The 21,977-nt window shown below is 42.7% G+C and overlaps 1 protein-coding gene across 4 annotated transcripts in view; it reads right to left on the bottom strand.

Annotated features, from left to right (window-relative positions):
• LOC131693204 (uncharacterized) overlaps positions 1-21,977 on the bottom strand; it is a 422,811-nt gene that overhangs the window by 390,410 nt on the left and 10,424 nt on the right. For all 4 annotated transcript variants that reach the window (XM_058980852.1, XM_058980851.1, XM_058980853.1 and 1 more), the window contains exon 2: positions 20,720-21,733. In XM_058980852.1, the coding sequence (XP_058836835.1) occupies positions 20,720-21,185 (466 nt within the window). In that variant the 5' untranslated portion in view covers positions 21,186-21,733. The remainder of the gene's footprint in view (positions 1-20,719; positions 21,734-21,977) is intronic.

Here is a 21,977-nt window from a genome sequence, read left to right as displayed (position 1 = left end):
AGTGAAATGTCATAATTCTGTAAACGCCACTTTGTAGAGATTTTTTAGACAAGTAATGTGGCATATCTAACTCAGTTTACCCCAAAATGGCGTTTGTCATAAGATAGCACAACAGCGACGATATGTGCAAATTTAAAAGTGTTCCCCAAAGCTGAAAACACTAGGCTGCGATGCTTTCCACAGTTGAGAACTATCGGCCATTGTTTGCTGATGTTTGCTTCCCAACTAGCTGACCGACACAAAGTGCCATTTTCAATACATACACGCTAAGCCAGCCAAAAGTTGTCCAGTAGTTACTTTTGAGGGTCTACACAGTAAAATGATTTTTTTGCGGCGATTTTAGTAATTGGTTGCGGAAGTTTTCACTTTTTCAACGACTTTCGGTAGTTTTGCGAATAATACTAGTTTACAGATTTCCAAAAAACGGTGTATCCTCAACCGTTTTTGATCAATTTCGCAGTAAATGGCTCGCTGAATTTAGAAATGTTGCCAAAAAGATGTTTGCCGGATTTTAAGATAATACGAAACAAACCGGTTTAAAAAAAATGTAACTTCACTTTATCTTAAATATCTACTGTTGTACCTTGCCGATTTTGATGATTTTAATATCATAACTTATATAAGCATTCACAATGCTAATGCTGAGATAGCATTTTCATACAATGTTAGTGCTAATTTATAACCAATATAGTGCGCTGACTCAATACTTATGATTACTTGTGAGCTGTGCCTCGATATGTAACATAATATAATTCGTTTCTTCATTTGAAAATTGTTGTTATAATCTTCCCATGGTTTTCTTTTGCTGCTAAGTGTGCTCACCATGTTCACCCCAAGATTTTCAGAAAAAAAAACAAATAAATGCGATTACAAGAAATACATTTGCAAGAACATGTTCGCACCTGTTCTTAGAGAAACGTATAAAAAGATTTTATTGAAGACAGGTATTATTGCAGGTTGCTAACAAATCATTGATAAGTTGCCCAAGAGCGTGAGTCTGATGACCGTACAATTCGTAGTTGCTACGCCGTGATTGACCAGAACAAGTGAAATTCACAGAGGATCAATGAATGGGGCTTGCGAGTAGCTATCCATTCTCAATGTGCACGGCTCGAGATTTCTATACATTGAAATGCCAATAACGGTGCCATTCACGTCCTTACAGTTATCGGGAACGGAAAGCAATGTCATGGAGACCGTGAATTCCTCTGCATCTCCTCGTTTGCCGCGTGAAGGAGTTTTTGTTAATAAGATGGGATAAAGAGTTACACAAATCTGGATTCATCTTGATAAGTGATATGTTCTATGCAAATCTCATCTTATGCATGCTGTGGGCAGCCAGCTGCCGAGAATTTATGATAGATTTATCGTTTGTTAAATCAATTTGGAAATGCTCGGTTTATAAAAAAGTAACGTAACATAAGCAACGATCCGGACAACCGACAATCGGAAGTGTTACCTATGTTCACTTTAGTCAAACGACTTTATTATTCCTTGTTTCTTGAAATTGAATTGACTACTATGTATTAGTTTCTTTCTTCGCTAACTTTTGAATAAGGTATCGATTCTTATATTATCATTATTCGCATGCGTTATTATGCTAACAGAATGCTACATTTTAACCGATACGAAATAAGCAATACCGAAAGACCTGAAAGGACTAACTTTATAAGTTAAATATACAATTGAAGACAAGCTCGCGGATTTTCTAATGTCAATTATTAGAACTAGATTGGAGAGATTAAAAACGAAAAGAAACTAATTTCATTTAAATCAACAATATTCCCATAAAATGCTGATTAACTGTTTCAAATTGATACCCGGTTTTCAAATCTACTTGTGAACTGTCAACTTCCAATCCTCATACATGATTAAACAGTCACCACTTAGACAAGACCATGCGTATTCTCTACGCACACGAAATGCCCATTGAATTAGTTCACTGGTTGATCAAATATACGCTCAAAAAACAAATTTGTTTGTTCAGTCCAAAAAAAATGTCGCCTCGATCTGAATCGTTCGGCGGATTCGTGTTTCCTAGAGTGACAAGAAAAAAATAACCCCTATCGGCCCACCCCTTAGTCGATTCCTAGTCCCACCAAGAGTACTTGCTCCAAATTTGATGCAAATCGGGAAAGTCTAGCTACCGGACCAACGTGCCTGAAGTTTGTATGGAATTTTTCGACAATTTACATGTAGTAAACCCATTAGCTCGCATTTTCGCCGCTAGGTGGCACTTTATGCATCGTATTATCGCTGTAAGTGAAAAGGAGAAAGATAATTTAAATATCTACAACTTTGACGAAGACTGCTAGTCAATCCGGCTTTGTTAAAAGAAGTTATTAAACTTTTAGCGAAGTGATGTCTGAGTCAGTTTTGCATGGTGCCTAGTAGTGCATGGTTGTGTATCAGTACTCGATTCTCATGAAATAAACATTTTTGTGAATTGGTGGTTATGTTTAGCTCTGTAACATGTTCAGAAGAATTATAGTAAATAATGCGAGTCATGTTTTGGTTAGAAAATTTTAATTCCATCTGTTACCGCATAGAGGGCGCCAACACTAACTTTTCGACGGAGAGAGATAGAAATTAGATGTTTTCTACAAAGTTGTAGAAGAGGCATTTTGCAGTAATCCTTCCGAACATCTCGACATTCTATCTCTCTTCTATGAAAAGTTAGTGTTGGCGCCTTCTATGCGGTCATCTGGTTCCTATATCTGATTCTCGGAACAGCTTCTTTTCCGAATCACTCACTACAATTGCAGACGAGACGGGAAATGTCACCCATCAAAACACTACTTAAAGCCAATTGTAGCGGGCCGTGATTCTGAATGTGATATTGAGTGTACGATTCAGATGTGCGGGCGTAGAGGCTTCACGATCGCGAAGTGCTCGAGCGTTTATATGTTAACGTGTTCGATCGCGTGGGCGTTTCGTGTCGCGTGTGCTAGCGTGGAAACTTCGCAAGCATGAATTCTATTTTCAATCCGTGTGGCCATCCGCATATTTGCGTGTGTTCTTGAATAATCCCGCCGACCGCGAATCTGATGCTTAATTTTCAGTGTACGGTTCAGATACTAGAAGAGAGTAAGTTCCTCCATATCTTGTCTAGAGGATACGAGCATCGTTTTCTTTATTGGTCCAACTGGAGGTATCGACCAAGGCTGCTAGGATCCAGAGTAGAAATTTCTGGAGATTCGCGCTCGAGACAGCGTTTGTCAATTTATACGTGCAAAAACGTGTACACAATCATCAGGGTACTTTCATGTTGGCGAGATCTCGAGCTTAAGTGTGTGTTGATGACCGCTATTACATGTTGACGTTTGTGACCAGGTTTATACTATCGCGAAAGCCATGAGTGTTTGTACGTTTGGAATGAGAGAGAAATACCTGAGCATATTCTTATGGGCTCAAACACCATACAACCCCTTAAAATAGCATGAATATGGTCCGCGCTAAATTTTACAACCATCAAAGCACCATGAAATGGTCTTAAAAATTCAAAAATGCACCAGAATATGGTTTTTGTATGGGATCTTTTGGACCATGGTGATGTTTTCATTGGTTGAACCCATTCCAAATACTATCAAAACACAATTCAGTGGGGGTGAATTGGGAAATTACAGTTTTTTGTTTGCTCGGGTAAAATAACATGCTGAATAATGATGAAAAAATACAAAGAGATGAAGAATGATCATAAATTGACCGAAATTATATTTCGTATGCATGAGTAGCAGAAAAGCAAAGTAATAAAAGCACACAAAAACAAATCAATGAAGTAGAAGATAACAACAAATGTAACATGCAATCAAACTGCTTGAACGTGGCTAGAATATTAGAGAAACACATTAGAATGCTAGCAAATGGACTTTGTCGGGCTATGCTGACCGGGTATGGATGATTCACATGTGTTGGTAAATTAATCAAAACTTCGTGAATGAAGCTAATCGATTGCTCCAATCGAACACCGGTAGAAGTGACCAACGAATCCTAGGAAGGATTAAACTGCACACGAGACAATAAATTACTCCCTATTCCATCATATATGCCAGTTCTACATTCATTCCCTGACACAGCTGTTACAAGATAATAAGACGTATTGATAATGGAGCGTGGATCAAATCAAACGTACCGCCCCGGACCAACTTGCATCTCCCACAGATAAAGATTCGACCAGCACATAACGATTGTACATTAGTACTGGAAAAACTACAATTATTACTTAATGGGCATCTACTTTTACATTTCTTTATAGTTCAATTGAGAAAGCCTTGAAAATGGCCGTCCCTGAAAAGGAAAAATAGCAGCATAGAATCTTATGATTATACTGTATAGTTGAATTATATTTTGGTTGTATTTATGATGTCAAAGAAAAAAGTTAGAGGAAATTTTTAAATTAGGCTTTTGTAAAACCTATTGTCGTTGATGGAGAAACGTGAATAACTTACGAAAAGGCCGAAATAAAACAGAATAATTGTGTTGTTAAAACAAAATTTAAAATATCTCGAGAGCTACTAGAGCTCAGAAATTTTTTGTTGTGTGTATTTTAATTCGAAATGGCATTTAGAATTATATTCAATAAGAAAATTGTATTTTTGACTGCAAATAGAATGAATTATAAAAATATATTAAAAGCTCTTTGTTAGAAAAAATTTAGTGAAAACTTCTCCAAGATTTAAATACATTGAAAAAGTTTTATTTACATCTCTAAAACAATAACCGTTCAATTATTAATAGTTTATGATGGGGAAACGCGAATAACTTTTAAAAAGGGCATAATTTTACGAAATATTTGTATTTGCTGGAGCGAAATTCTCCAAATCTCTTTTTGTTAAATGCAATTTGATTTGAAATGACACTTAGAATATTCTTTTTTTTTCGAGAGTTGTCCTACTGGAGCTGTAGAGCTAGGTTCTCGGAAGGGCTCCGCGTCAGAATCACATACTACAATTTGCAGACGAGACAGGCAATGTCGCCCAATAAAACACTGCAATAGGCCAATTGTAGCGGGCCGTGATTCTGAATGTGATATTCATTGTACGGTTCAGGCATGTGCGGGCGTAGGGACTCGGAATCGTGTGTATCATCGCGATAGGCTCGAACATTTGTACGTTAATGTGCTCGATCGCGTGTGCGTTTGTATGTCGCGTGTGCTAACGTGTAACTTCGCGTGCATAAATTCTATTTCATAACCGTGTGCCTTTCGCATATTCGCGTGTGTTCTAGAATGATCGCGCGCGGAACGTGAATCTGATACTTAATTTTTTGTGTACGGTTCAGATTCCAGAAGGAAGTGGGTTCTTCCATATCATTAGAGTTCCCAATCACGTCGTCGTAGAACGCGTGGTCTAGTGGATATGAGCTTTATTTATTTTTTTTTGATTGGTCCAACTGAATGTATGGACCTAAATTGCTAGAATGAAGGTTAAAGATTTCCGGACGTGACCGATTCATGATCGCGCATTTGCGGGTTGGCGTTTGAGATCGCGTTTGTAACTTCGTAAGTACTAAAACGTTCACACAATTGCCGCAGTGTTATCAAGTTTACGCGATCGCGGGCATAGGTGTGCGTAGATGATCGCGAAGGGCTTAAGCGTTTGTATGTTGACGTGTTTGTCGCGTGTGCTCGCGTGTATGTGACTTCGCGTGTATAAATTCGATTTTGAAACCCTGCGGCGATTCATATATTCGCGGACCGTCATTCTGATCTTTAGTTTTCGGTGTACGGATCACATTCTGACAGGGAGAGAGTTACCCCATATCAGTAGAGTTTCCGGTCATGTCGCCATGGAACGTTTTGTCTAGTGGATATGGGAGTTATTTTTCAATTTTATTTTTTTTTTATTAATTAACAAGGACCTAGATTGTTTGTATCGAGGATAGATTCTTCCGGACGATCCCGATTCATGATGGCGCGAGCGCGGGTGTTTGTAGGTTGACACTTGAGATCGTGTTGGTAAGTTTATGAGTGCTGAGATTTTCACCTTATCACCGGGGTGTAATCATGTTTGCGAGTTCGTAGGTTGCTTGGAAAATCGCGAGGGGCTCTAACGTTTGTGCGCTGACGTGATTTTCTAACGTGTGTTCTTGAATGGTCGCGCGAACCGTGAGTCTGATATTAAATTTTCAGTGCGCTGTTAGAATTCTGGCAGAGAGTGGGATCGTTTATATTGATAGGGTTCTCGGTCATGTCGCCATGAGACGTGTTGTCTAATAGGTATGGGCGTATTTTCTTAATTGGTCCAGCTGAAGCATGGACCTAGGCTTCTAGGATCAAGGATAGACTTTCGGACGTGACCGATTCGTAATCGCGTGCACGATGGCATTTTTGTAGGTTCCCGCTGAGACCGCGTTTGAGAATGTGTGAGTGTTAAGACGTTCACTATCACCATCTTTGTTGGCCCAGCTGAAGGCGGGTGTAGCATGGCAGTATAGGACTCGAAAAGAAGAAATAAAAGACAATATATGAGAGACGTAATAGATTAGATAGGTACAAGATACAGCTGAAGTTATGATCATCACATGAGACATACATTAGTACTTCAAACACTACTAATACTTGGATAGCCAATCACCACACATAGCACATCCTTTCTCAATTATCTATTTGTTACTGGTTGATTGTTGGTTATGAGCTGGTGAATAGAGGAAAGGTATAGAACAGACAAAAGGCTCATATCAGCCCTCCCGGCCTCCTCGACACACCACTATCGAGGCGTATTGTAATCAATATCTTGAAGCGGGCTTCTTATATAAATCAAATCCTCAGTAGTCATAATGTTTGGTGGATTATTAACATGAGAACTAATTAACCTCTAGTAGTAGAACTTGGAGCAAATAAAAACTAAAAAGAGCGAAGGTCCTAATATTTAGAAAACTCTATTGAATATATTGTGGCTTGATGATGTTTACAATACCGTCAATCCCATCAACCTGCGAGAGGGGATTTGAAATGACACTTAGAATATTCTGTAATAAAATTACAGTTTTGTATGCCAATTAGAATGAAATTTAAAAACTTGTATGTATTGTTATCGCTAGAAAAACTTTTTTACCGATAAGTTCTCCATCATGCAATGATATTCAAAATGTTTCTTTTCTCTTTAGGTATTTGTTGACAAAATATAAAAATTTAAAAAATGGGTTTTTGCAATTAAAATTTTTAACATAAATTTTCGTATTATGAAACACAACATTTTCCAGCGCATATTTTTTTTCGTTTAGAAGTATTCCTGCCCTTCATCTCGTTTTCAAAAAGTTTTGCTGTTTAAAATACGGTTATCGAATTTTTTTTCGAAACTGCTTCATGTAGAAACTTTTACGCCCTTTTACAAAATTGCTCTTGAGTCAAAATAATGTTATTGTCAATTTTTAATTTAAATTTATTTTTTATTTTTCAAGATGAGCTAAATAATTTTCAATAATTGTTATTTGAAAATCGTACAAAACTCAAATAAAAAATATTTTTCTATAGAAATTAACTAATTAGAAAAAAACATTGGAATATGTTATGTCATTTTTCCCATCGAATGGCTTTCACTGCGGTCACCACGAATGTGGCCACCAAATGTGAAATGTGGGACAGTTCATTTTGAAGGGTCATCGCGTGCGTCGTAAAATGGGCGCTCCGTTTGAACTAACCAACACTCGCTTGGATAATAAAGTTTTATCGTCTGGACGTGCCGTTGAACCGAGTCATTTGCCACGGTGATTTGGCATCCGTGATTGCATAATAAACAGTAGATTTAGTGCCGCAAACTGTCAACATCCATTCGCTCTTATAGTGGAAGACTATTCACACAGCACATTTCGATTGATGCTTTTCGATTTTTATGGTATTGTTTTCGAGCACATTCTGCTTTATAACATTACAGTATGATACTAATAAAGCTTTATTGTAAAGCTGTTACTAGTCTTTATCATTTGAATAATTTGGTGGTATGAATTATCGAACTTGTTGATTACATTCAATGTTTCTGGTACCAATAGTTTTATGGCTTGCTATAACAGAAAGCAGATCAGTGAACGTTAATGGCATATTCGTTTTTGACAGTGCACTACACCGGTGTAGTCGGTGCTACACTCATTCTAGCTTGGGTGTAATCAGTCTATCTCTTTCTTTGCACTACACCGGTGTAGCACCAAGAAAAAACGAAAACGCCATAAGTTTCTCGCCGTCGACCTGTCAATTAGTGACCTAGATTGTGCGACACCACATCTCTAGACTTTTTTCTATGGGACTATGTGAAGTCAAAAATCTATGTGAGTAAACCTGTAACGATGGAAGCATTGGAATCCAACATTGCTCAAGTAATTTACCACTTGGAATGCTCGAACGGGCCATCAAAATTGGTGAATGGTCCAATGCACCACCTCAAGCGATGATAGTCAACATTTAAAAGAAATTGTTTGCAAACAATAAATGGCAAAGAATGTTCTTTCGAATGATAATACAGATTTCGCGATTCAATTTATTTTTTATTTTTTGTTAGTTTTCTGACATAAATACCAGTGACGTCAATATATTGAGCATGGATCTGTCGCATTTCCATAAAAATATTGAGATTTCACAATGCCACGGAATATTGCATTTGACGTTTCTGAGGGTAAAATTTAGCTCGGCGTATTTTTTTTTTTGATTTATTGCACCTGAGTGTAACCCTTCGACACTTGCCACTGAGTTTGATTATGTGGGCGTGTGTATTGCGTGTATGTAACTTCGAGTGTATAAATTCGTTTGCGTACTCATACACCCGCTGAGTCAACTATTCGCCATACAACACAACCGCGTCGAATGTTAGCGCGAACCGCGAATTTGAATTCAAGGCATGGACGTAGGCTGCTAGGATCAAAGGTAGAGGCTTCCGGACGTGATTCATCTTCGCTTGGGAACGTGAGTGCCAAATTATTCGATTGATCGCCGAAACGTTGCTATATATGCGATATCGTAGGTGATCGCGATTACATGATCGTAAGCGTGACTGGATTTGTGTTAACGCGAAGGACACGAGCGTTTCTATGTTAACGTGATTGGTCGGGTGGGTGCGAGTTTAAATTCGTTTATAAAACCGTGTAGTCGTCTGCATATTCGTGCGTGTTTAATTTTAAGTTTACAATTCACATAAGGCAAGAAAGTGAGCTGCTTCATTTCACTGGACTCTACAAAAATGGCGCACTGAGACTTGTCATCTAGTGTATATAAGCTCCGAATTTTAGAGTGGGATCTCCTGCACGAGCATGTATCATGATTGCGTGGAAGCGGGCGTTTGTATGTTGACACATGAGATCGAGTTTATAAATTCGTAAGTGTTAACAGGTTAATCACCGGGACGCTTATGATTGTGAGATCATGGGGGTGGGTATGCGTGAATGATTGCGTTTGCGATCAGGTTTGAATAAACGCGAAACGATCGAGCGTTTGTACGTTAGGTTTATATGATGGATGCTTAGAATGGGTATCTTATCCCGACTCTATTCCGATTTGCCAGTTGTTGCAAAAATATAATGCACTCCCAAACAATTTTGGACTCACTTTTCGATAACCTTATTGCCAACACACCAGCTTGGCTGTCGGAGAATATTGATAGACTGTAGATTTTTTTCACTGATATTGCATCTTTAATTCTTGGTCCATAAACTCTCGAGCCAGTCAGCTCACTCATTGTAGAACCAGCCGTATAAAATGATACTGTACCTTGAGGTAGCATGGGACTATCTACATACTCCATCTGACGATCCCCTATGTGGACCTCATATGAGATATCGAAGTACGGTTTAACCTACATTTTATCTTGAAATGTAGCCAAGACAGAGTTCAGTTTGATTTCCTTTATTACGCTCAGGTGACTGTTTAAGTCTTCATCAAATAATGGTTTGCCATTTTTTGCACTCTCAGAGAGGCAGGTCTCGCGTCCCCCCATGTTTGTGAAATGAAGGTAGATGAAGCATCGCTTCCGTAGCTGGATAGCCTATGAACTTTAGTTAGTTTAGTTTGGGCGGTCTTCTGTTTAACTTTGGGCCACCACACAACGGAGAAATAAGTTAATCGTGGTCCAGCGATGATCGTGTAGGACCAGTAAGCCAACCTCGGTTTGAGACTACAAGTTTTTCTGAAGAGTTTACTGCACGCCCATAGTACTGTAGTTGCTTTATTAACAGCGTATATCTGGTTCGATCCACCGCATTATTCTAAGAATATGGGCGGACGAAGAATTGCCTGCTAGTTGGCTGGATGGACTCTTTTACCCTATCTACAAGAAAGGGCACAAACTGGAGTGCGCTAATTACAGGGGGATATCTTTCCTGAGCTCGGCGTACAAAATACTGTCGCGTATTCTATTTAGCAGACTGAGACCGCTTGAGGAGTCCTTCATCGGCGAATACCAGGCTAGTTTTCGTGAGGGCCGATCCACTAAGGATCCAACAATCAACCTGCGAATGATCCTTGACGAATTCCGGGAATACAACTTACAGACCCACCATGTGTTCATTGATTTCCGGCATAACTGATTAGACTGATGCGTGCGACGTTGGATGGTTCAAAATCAAGTATTCGGATTACAGATGAGATCTTAACCTCATTTGTAACCTTAGATGGATTGAAGCAAGGCGATACATTTTTAAAATTTCTGTTCAATATTGCTCTTGAAGGAGCTATCAGGAGATCTTGCTGCTGTGACTTGCAACAACGGTGTTTCCCGTGAAGTAAAAAAGCGTATTACAGCTCCTAACAGGGCCTTTTACGGTCTACGTAACAGCTTAGGTCCCGAAATCTGCAAATGTCAACCAAAATCGCCTTATACAAGACACTGATCCTTCCTTTCGCTTTTTATGGCTACGAAGCGTGGACGTTGAGGGAGGCAGATAGAAGAGCATTCGGAGTCTTCGAGCATAAAGTGCTGCGGACAATACTCGGCTGGATATGCGAAAATGGAGTGTGGCGCAGTCGCATGAATCACGAGTTGTACCAACTATACAAAACTGCGGAGATTGTTAAAAAGATAAAATACTGCAGACTGCAATGGGCTGGTCATGTGGAGCGAATGTCGGAAGAAATAATTGCAAAAACAACATTCAGTAGGGAGCCAGCATGAGGACGCCGACTTCGTGGGAGGCTACGAACACGTTGGCTATACGCAGTGGAAGAGAACCTGAGATCCCTGAACGTGCGGGGAAACTGGAAGGAAGCCACCCAAGACCGACAAAGATGGAGCTCTACAATAGGACACATCCCTGGGGACAGCCTCTAGTTATAGTTGCTTTCGTGTTGGGAGTGACTGTGATCTCTCGGTTCTTAAACATTGCAAGAATCTTTCGATATGCAAACTGGCACTTGTTTAGCGGAGCTTTCGGTAAATGCTTCGTTCGAATATAATGGTCCAGTAGTTTTCCCATCAGTTTCAAACGTGTTGATGTTAAACAAATAGGTCTATAGGCCTTAAATAGTGTCAAACATTTCAACCTGTTTTTTGGATAAATATTACCCTAACTTTTCCTAGCTTTTGGGTGGTTCTCTAAGAATAAGACTGGATCTCAGGATGTTTGAAAAATCCGGCAGAATAATGTCTACCGAAGAAATATTGGAAGTATGTTATCAGGGCCGTGAGATTTGTAGGGTTCGAAGGTGTTGATAGCCCCATTTAGTAAGAGGTAGTGTGAAAATCTAACAGACTAGTTTTTTATGATGCCTCTTAAGTCCTGTTAGGACGTCCATCACAATCCTGACCTGTCGAATGCTCGTCTTTCGCAACCGACCCAGGAAAGTGGATGTTCATTAGAACATCTAATGTTTCACTATTGTCAACCATCGCCTTTTTTCACTTGCGCTAGACCGTTTGTGTGATAGTATAAGATTGTGTGATCCTTTTATAAGGCTTTTTGAAGACGAACTGTCTCTGGAAAGCTGCAGATGTTTTGACAAAACTTAAAGCGCATTGATAGTGTTTTAACCTTTCATAACTCAACGTTGTATATGGTAAGAGCGGTCCTGTAGTATGACCCGTTATCAGAAATCTTCGCTTTATTGAATGGGTGCGTAGCTTTATTTCAAAATGTTGCTAGATTTTCGTTCCACCAAAAACATCGCGACATACATACCTTGCTACAAGGGGACAACTGCCATTATGGGATGATATGATCCTCTTATGTAGGACGTTTGCCGCATTATCCAGATCTGCAAGAGATTGGATCTTACTTCCAGTTCTTTTCGACTGTCCCTGGTGTAAGCGGAATACACACCAATTTGTTTTCCTTACTTCCCGGTATTTTTGCACTATGAGCTTTTTTTACAAATGGTGACACTGCTATTAATACCGACTAAACTCCATTGGGCTCCGCCATCGTTCCCCCAGGGACTACCTCTCGGTATTACTTCTGGGGGGATGGCTGTACTTGATGTACTCATTCACTCTCGCTCACGCGTTCATATGTCCTGTATGAGGCTTACTTGGGTGCTCTCTCTATCGCACCTTGATTCACTCTCTAACACTCCACATGAGGCTGACTTTTGTGCTCACCCTTAACATACCGTGTGAGACTGACTTGGATGCTCACCCTTTCACTCCTCTGCCACGCCACGAGGTATCGATAGCTAAATCCCAACATACTACGCTACGACCCTCCCATCTTGGCATTAGGACTGTCCACATATACGCCTATACACTCGCTCTTCTGCCTTGCTTCGGGGTGGCTGGATTTACCCCTTACGCGGTTGCCAGTTGCTGCGCCAAACCTGCCTCAGCATGGACAGACCATTCACTCACTTTTTTGCGCTCGGCCTTTTTCGCTCCAACTAACCAATCACTAGTTAGTCGTGCCCGTCGTCTGTTGCTCGGTTCGCCAAATTACCTCTAGCCTGCAGGCAATCTGGGTGGTAGCAGCCAAGACTGCGTTCCACTTCTCCACCGATTGACACATCCGCTGAATAAGGGTATCAGGGGTTGTGTCCCAGCCACAGACGTCAAGCATTGCTCTTCTTTCGACGTCGAACCGATGACATACGAACAGTATGTGTTCGGCAGTTTCGTCTACACCTGGGAGTCCGGGCAGGTTGGAACCTCCGCGTGCCCGAACCTGTGGAGGTACTGTCGGAAACAGCCATGGCCTGACAGGAATTGTGTCAGATGGAAGTGAACTTCCCCTGGGGTCTTCCCACCCAGCTCGATATGTTAGGTATCAGCTGGTGGGTCCACCTACCTTTCGAGGAGTTATCCCACTCACGCTGCCATCTGGCGACCGAGGTCACCCTGGTGCGCTCGCGGGCTCCTCTATTTCCACGTAGCTCGAAGCACTCCTCATCTTCCCGAATGGCCAACCCGACTGGCATCATACTCGCTATCACGCAGGATGCATCGTGTGATACCGTGCGGTAGGCAGATATCACTCTGAGACACATCACGCGGTAGGTGCTCTCCAGTTTCTGTAGGTAACTGGTTACCCTCAGTGCTCTTGACCATGATGGGCCGCCGTACCTGAGGAAAGATACGGCAACGCCTACCAGTAACCTACGTCTACTGGCGCACACCTTTGAGCTGTTGGACATCATCCTCGATAGAGCCGCAACAGCAGTCGACGCTCTCTTGCATGTATAGTCGACGTGGCTGCCGAAGGTCAGCTTGTCGTCTATAATGACTCCGAGAGACTTCAGACTCCGCTGTGAGGTGATCGCGACTTCTCCCACATGGATAACTACATGTTGTGCCGACTTGCGGTTGTTGACGATAACTACCTCCGTCTTATGATGAGCGAGCTCCAGGCCTCTCGCGCTCATCCATTCCTCCACCGTGTTGATCTCGTGTTCTGCGGTTAGTTCTAACCTCTAGTTCTAGTTGACTCCCCGTAGACCTCCAAGGTTACGTCGTCGGCAAAGCCGACGATCTTGACCCCAGGAGAGAACTTCAGTCTCAGAACCCCGTCATACATGAGGTTCCATAGCATCGGGCCTAGGATCGAGCCCTGCGGGACTCCGGCGGTAATCGGAACCCTTTTCTGACCGGCATCGGTCTCGTATAGCAGTACGCGGTTCTGGAAGTAGCTTTCCAGGATCCGGTACAGACCCACCGGTAGGTTAAGCCGGTGTAACGAGACCGCGATGACATCCCAGCTTGCGCTGTTGAATGCGTTCTTCACGTCAAGTGTCACTAACGCACAGTATCGAATGCCTCACCTTTTTCGTTGGATCGCTATCTCGGCAGTCTTTATCACTGAGTTGATTGCGTCCACTGTGGACTTACCCTTCCGAAAGCCAAACTGATTGCTTGACAGGCCGTCCGTACCTTCTGCGTACGGGGTTAGCCTGTTGAGGATAATCCTCTCAAGCAATTTGCCAGTCGTGACGATCAGACAGATTGGTCTGTACGCCGATGGGTCGCCTGGCAGCTTCCCGGGCTTCGGGAACAGCACCAATTTCTGCCTTTTCCATCTATCGGGGAAACGGCACTCGTCAAGGCATCTCTGCATAGTTAGCCTGAACATGTTCGAGTTTGCTATTATCGCTGCCTTGAGAGCGCTGTTTGGAACTCCATCCGGCCCTGGAGCTTTGTTCATTGCTAGGGATTTAGCCACTGCGAGTAGTTCTTCATTCGTCGCCGGAGCCACCATTTCGGCCGTGCCCGCACTGTCTCGTAGTGCAGGTGGCCAGGGGCTTGTGGCTCGTGACGGGAAGAGTACTTCGATAATCGTCGCCAACCGTTCCGGAGACCGTTCTGGGGGTGATGAGCCTCCTTTGGTCTTGGCCATTACGATCCTGTAGGCGTCACCCCACGGATTCGCGTTGGCACTCTCACACAGGTTGTCGAAACACGCTCTCTTTCTGCTTTTAAGCACTTCACGGCGGTTCTCTCTTGCATCCTCGGTGCGGGCTCTTTGCATCCTACGTCTAGCTCTGAGGCAGACTGATCGTAGAGCTGCAATCTTGGCACTCCACCAGTATACCGGGCATCTGCCGTTTCTTAGCAGGGTTTTTCTCGGCATAGTGGCGTCGCACGCGCGTGATAGAACAGCTACCAGCGCATCCCCGCTTAGACTGTCGGTGTTGGCCTCCAGTCCCAGTGCCGCGGTGAAAGCTTCGCTGTCGAAGTGATTGGACTTCCACCCGCGTACCTGACAGGGATCTCCCGCCCTCGGATGCTGCACACCATGGTTGATCCTAAAGCGGATTGCGAAATGATCGCTATGGGTGTAGCCTTTGTCTACCTTCCATTCCATGCCTGGAACCAGACTCGGGCTGGCAAATGTTACGTCAATCCACGCCTCCACCCCGTTTCTACGGAATGTACTAGCGGAGCCATTGTTAGCTAGCACAATATCGAGTTTCGCAAGCGCCTCCATTGGCGCTTGGCCCCTGCTATTTGTACAGCGGCTGCCCCACTCCACTGCCCAAGCGTTAAAGTCTCCCGCTATGACTACCGGTTTCCGGCCCACTAGGTCTGACGAGAGCCTGTCGATCATCTGGTTGAACTGTTCTATGGGCCACCTTGGTGGAGCGTAGCGGCTGCAATAGAACACACCATTGATCTTGGCAATCGCAACACCCTCGGCGGAGTGTATTACCTCTTGAACCGGGAACCGTCCCGTTGTACAGATTGCCACCATCCCAGGCCCGTCCGACACCCAATTGCCGTTGCCGGCAGGGATGTTGTACGGGTCTGATAGGAGGGCGACATCTGTCCTTGACTCCGAGACCGACTGCCACAGCAGCTGTTGGGCTGCTGCACAATGGTTAAAATTTAGCTGTGTAACGTTCACGGCTTTTTCTTATTTGCATCACCGAAGGGACACAAAGGTCCACCCATAGCATGATAACAGGCTTGCTTCTTAGCGGTGCAGATAAGGCATTTATGCGCCTTAGTGCAGCCCCGCTCCTTATACCCCTCCTCGCCGCAGCGACGACATAGTTTGCTCCTGTCTGTGCCCTTACATTCGTAAGATTTATGGCCGGACTCAAGGCACCGATAGCACCTATCCACTGAAGGCGGCTGGGGTATGCTGATTGGGCATACCGACCAGCCGATCTTCAGTTTACCTTTCACGGTAACCTTTTTGGCATCCGCCTTCAGTAACCTGAGGTAGGCTACTTGGGTGCCGGAGGGTCCCCCTCTCAAACGCACAGAGGCCCGCTCGATTGTCACGTCGCATTGCTCCTTGACGGCTGCGACGACATCGTCTGCGGTCATGAACTCGTCCAGATGCTTGCACTGGAGTCATTTCCGCCCCTAACGACCTGACCTAGGCGCCTTCACCCAGGACCTCTTGGGCCAAGGCCTTATACACCGCACTAGATTGTGCGCCTCGCTTCAGCACCAAAAGCTTTTCGCTTGTGTTGATTCGGCTGCGCACGTCTTGCCCGAGAGGCTTTCGGCCGCCCTCAGCGACTTTAGGACGTCGGCATATTTGTCCTAGTCGGTTTTTAACCACAAGGCCTCGCCTCTGTCCTTGGTCTTTTTCGCGAGCCGCGGTGCATCCGGTGTCGGTGTCAGCTTCTTCTTGGTGACCAGCGTCCAGGTGTTTACGCCCCCCCTGCCCCGGTTGCACCGAGTTGCTGATACCTGCACTATGAGTTTAGGTAAGGTCCAGTGCTTCAGTCCTAAGTGCATCCATATATGTAGGTTCAACTTCCTTGATACATAAATTGACATCATTTGACGAAAGGTATTCTAGTAGGTACTTACCTCATTGTATTTATATCTATTATACCCCATATTATGTGATGTGCATTGGCATCACATTCATTGATGAAGGGCCTTGTTTATGCTTCCGCAGTACTTTATGAGGGCTTCGATTTCAGACAGGAGGGCTGTATCCTTATCGCTAGGGAAGTAGACAGATTCGATCACAATATTCTGCTTACACCTAGCCATCGGTGCCTTCACAGCTATTGAAGCGACGTCTCGTTAAATAAATCCTGCAATTGGAAAGAATGTTATTGCGTTTATCAAAACTGCAGCTCGTGGACTAGTCTGATCTTTAAAGTGTACTACCTTGTGAGCCGAGGAATTTTTGTTTATTTGCCCATCCTGTAGAAGAGCGATGTATAGGTGCTCTTTGGTGAATCTCCGAGAAAGGACTCTTCTAGCACCTCTTGCGTGATGAAAGTTAACTTAGATGCAACAAAAGCTGCTCATTATGTAGGTGTTTTTAAGCCGTCGATTTTAGGAACAATACTTTGTCTCCTTTTTTTGCCGACGGCTGGTCGCAGGCTGTATGCTGTTTGACGTTCCGGTGGCCTTCTTCGGTACAGTATTTACTTCTTCGTATTTACCTTCGTCTACAGAGGGTTTTTGGTCTTCTCATTGCCTTCGTGAGCCGCTTACGGTAGAGGGCATTTATGTATAACTCGCGAGAAGGACTGCCATCGATGCACTCATTACCGTTGCCACAGATTTGCTATGCTAAGAAGCCCGTCGTGGAGTGTTCCGCGTTGGACCACGCACAGGAGCTTTTTCAGTACATACTTGTTTAGAACTTCCACGTTTCGTGAAGAACGGAGCGCCCTTCAACTGGCGGATTCTAGCCTTTCTGAATACGTAGTTCAGCTGGTTGTGTTGGGAGATTATAAGCAAGGATGCAAAATGCCTACCTTTTCTGCGGCTGTAATTTTTCTGCCTAAATTCTCATTTCTCTCTCGATGCTGCTGTCATTCGCTAGTGCAGGACGCCCAGCGCTGTACGGCTGCCTGTGTGCAAAGCAGTAACATGACAAAAAACTACTGTCCCAAGTACAGCCACCAGACGCGAGCGGTACAGCTTCTCTTTCCTTATTTTACATTTTTTAATATTTTCAATCTTTTTAATATTTTTATTAAAAAAATACGACAATGAATGTGACTCATTTACGCCACGGCCGGCATCAACGCTTTCGTGTGCTGGCCTCTCCCTTTGACTATGCAGAGAAAAATGTACAAAGCGAGAGAACAAACTTTACTACACCACACTCTCACCGAGCAGTCGGAGTACAGCAGCAAAACAAAAATGTATTCTACTGCTGTACGGGAAAATGTACTCGGTTTGGTTACCGTTCTGGCAAGAGCTGTAGTGATGCGTCGCTGTAGCGGGCAGGGTTACCACATATACAGATTATTCTGTATTTTACAGATTTTTCAAGATAATTTACGACAAAATTCTGTATATACAGATTACAGATTTTTCGCTAAAATACAGATTTTACAGATTTTCGGTGTAGGTTAGTAGAACCCAGGCTATCAGAATTTCATATAACGTTTAAAAAGCATCCTATGCAGTTCAGACCTTAAGTAACCGCTAAAGGCTAGTATACAGTTCGAAAAACGTGTAATGGGATTTGGGTCCCTGTGTATTTTAAATGGACTCGGGATTTCAAATCCCGTGACTACACAAAAATGACAGTTTTCATGAAGTGTAAACCCAACCGCAGGAAACATCAGGAGATTTTAAAACTCTTCACACAGAAATCCGGCCGGGAGCAATTCAACACAAATTGTTTCTGACGGGGAAAATTGTATTTTTATTAGTTTTATAATTCTGTGCTATTTTGATACTGTTGGTGCTTTTTAGAAGCAGCAGAACTTTTGTTTTGACAGTTTGGAGAGATCTCGACTGAAAATTTTCCCTGATCAAGTACTGACACAAATCATGTGACCGATTTCCCGAACTGTAAACTAGTCATGGAACAAAAACGCCAAATTTAGAAATCATTTGTTCTACAGATAAAAAATAAAATCAATCTGATTGTTTTATTTGTGATCGGTTATCACAATTAATTTTTTACTGTCATTGTTTTTTGGGAAACTAATAGTTAATTTTGAACACAGATTTTTGATTCAGAATTTTTCTCCCGCGATACAGATTTCCAGATTTTTTCACGAAAAAATACAGATTTCAATGTGGCAACCCTGGTAGCGGGCTGTACGGCTTGTACAAATGTAAATATACCGAAAAAAATGTAGTTTATCGGTACCGTTAGCATCCCTGATTATAAGTTTGATGGAATCCTCATCTATCGCCAACAAGAGTTGTACCGTTTTGAAGACCGTGCTTCTCTTCGCAACCCTCCAGCACTCTGTAAAGAAATTGTCGTTCTGAAGGCGAATGATTCCTCCAACGTACATGTCGACGCTGTCGTACAGCGCCAGTTTTGGAATCTGCGATGCTTCAATGGCTTCCCGCTGTGACATCCTAGTGATTGATTAAGTGTATTTTCTCTCAAATCAATACGTAAGAAATCTATTAATTTTCTATATCACACACAGCCCACGGACACTAGCGAGATTCCTAGGCTAGAAAGTGATTAAAATTCTACATCCGTTCCTCACAACACAACGTCATTGCATTTGCGAAAATATTGATTAAAGATTTCTCTTTTTAGAGCCGCAGTCGTTTAATATGCATGCGGCGTCATGCGGCCCAAGAGAGGACGAGGATATAGGCCATCCTCATCATGCAGAATGCCGTGAAAAATTATTTTGCTAAGCCCAATTGAACATTATGACTGGTCTTTTATAGTAACAATTTGACCATTTGTTGAATTACCTTAAATGATTGAATATTTCATGGCAAAACCAACGATTAAAAATATTGCAAATGGAACGTATCGAAATTGTAGTTTACATTCAAACCAAAATATATCGTGAATACAACCTTCTCACATCATACCCTGCATCCCAACCTCGACAGTTCCAGCCCAATCCAGTGGATTCGCTCACGCTCAGTCAGTCAGTGGTTCTCAGAACGAAGCACCACGTGACAGTTATGGCAGTATTAAATTTCACTTCGCCGCACGTCTTCTCTATTATTCAATTTAGCGAATAAAAATGCCATCGTATTTTATTCCATTTGAACCGTTCCAGAACGTTTCCTTCGCCCACGACCCACCGCACAGATGAGCACGATGCGGCTGCCTAGCGAATAATTGTCAGTTGACACCGAATGTTGATGGAAAGACCCTTATCTCAAACAGAATTTAGACCCATCCAGCGAGACGGTTGTGCCAGAACAAACACAACTCTACTCACTCTCTGACGATGATCTTTACTAGAAGATAGCTTGCCGCTGTTTTTATGAAAAGTGCTGGTACATAGAAAGATGCTTCATGAAATATGCAAATCGAAACAGTACAGTGAGCTAGGAATTTAGCTGAATGGAATTTGAAAGAGAAGTATTTTTGTGTTTATATACACAAAGTACTTGCAACTATTCACGCAACTTCATCTTGGATTTAACCTAAAAAACATCAAAGAAAACATTGCATGTTCCTTCCTGTACTAGTTAATTCTGGAAACCATCACCCATGCTGTAATACCTCAATATAAAGAATTATAAACCCCTTCATTTAGAACTAACATTTCAGTTCAGTGTTCTTCGTTCGTGCTGTCCAAGTTCAAGAACGAATTCCGATTATGATTCTACTGTTGATCGTTGCTTGCCTCAGACCATATAGTCTACAAAACAACAATGGCTTATCGACAAAATACACAGCACAATCGGTGTGTAAAATTGCAACGGCCGCTTAAATATTGTAAAAAAAGAAAACATCGGTACATTCAGCCTTGATTGCAACATTCTCTCCAACCACCGAGCAAGTCGAGTTCAGGGATCATCGAACAAAAGATAACCTTTGAATAATCCCCCCCCCCTCTTCCATACACCGCTCCTGTGCTGCTCGATTTGTTAGTACAGCCCGTACCGTGTTGATTGAAGTTTACTGTTAAGCTGATTCCTGTACTTCAGCATGAAAATAATCAACTTACCTAGAAAATCGGAGTCATAAGCCGCTGCGGTCGGGTTGGATGTCACTGAACCTATTCTCGTTGTTGACGGTAGCGTAGAATGCACGATGATTCCTTCCGTTGTCTCTTTATTCTTGTTTTGATTCACGTAATTAATGGTACCAACACCACCATTATCACTGGGAGCTGCAGTAACCGCTAACTGCTCACTACCACCACCAGCGATATCAGCCGTACCGCTGTTGGTAGCCGTGGTAACACCAACACCTGCATTTGCCGATTTTTCAATGCCAGCAGCGGTCGTTGGCTGCGTAGCACTGCCAGCACCGACGATGAAGAGTAGCAAAAATCCTAACTTCAGCATTGCTGCATTCTGCAAAGGATCTGGCGGTACGCATAGTTTGTATCGCTCTTTGCGACTCGCCAGCTGCAGTTCAGCCGAACTAGCCATCTCACGTCGACGGCGAGCTTTATTTACAATTATCATCGTTACACCGGCAATCGCGCACTTTGTAATTTTCTTCTGCTCGACCGTCTCACAGCGAATACATGTACATATTTTGCACAGAAACACACACACTCCTCTAGTACAGACCGACTGACTGGGTTTATTCCCGAGTTCCCTTTCGGAACCACGTTCGCTTCTACTCTGCTCGCCTGTTTCACCCAGCAGTTGGGCTCCTTACACAGACACAAAAACCGAGATTTCTTCTCGATTTCGCATCTCAAGCCATAACCAACGAGAACCAGAATTTCGAGCAAGAACCCAGAGCATCGAAACAGCAACCTATTTATTTACACCAACACATTGCTCTTCTATGACTAGACACCACTATTATTCGTTGCCCTTTTTTAATTGATTTCAATTTTTCTTGGAGTAATAACACACAGAGATTTAAACACACGTACGCACACTGCCGTATGGTATGGAAGGTGGCACAAATTCAATGCACGCTTCTTTCGAGCTATTTGTTTTCTTTCTTCCGTGCGCTGCCTTCCACCAAACGCTTGCTCCTTTTTTCCGTTCGCCGTTCCCTATAAATAAATTTAGAGTTTGGGAGAATTTGGTGATATTAGTTTTGTTATGCAATTTCCAACAATGTTCCAAATTGGTTGCTGTTTGTCAAATTGTAAGGACATTGGATCGTTGATATTGGACTGAATTGAACAAAACGGTTAGCGAATTTAAACTCGTACAACTTGATTGATAAAGGCCAAATATTGCGTCTACGACAAGGTGGCGGAAGAAAAACTATTTCGGTAGAATTAGCTATGGAAT

The sequence above is a fragment of the Topomyia yanbarensis genome, chromosome 3, assembly GCF_030247195.1.
Source record: "Topomyia yanbarensis strain Yona2022 chromosome 3, ASM3024719v1, whole genome shotgun sequence".
Classification (NCBI taxonomy): Eukaryota; Metazoa; Arthropoda; class Insecta; order Diptera; family Culicidae; genus Topomyia; species Topomyia yanbarensis.
The sequence above is the reverse complement of the archived record's forward strand: the minus strand, read 5'-3'. Positions and strand labels throughout refer to the sequence as shown.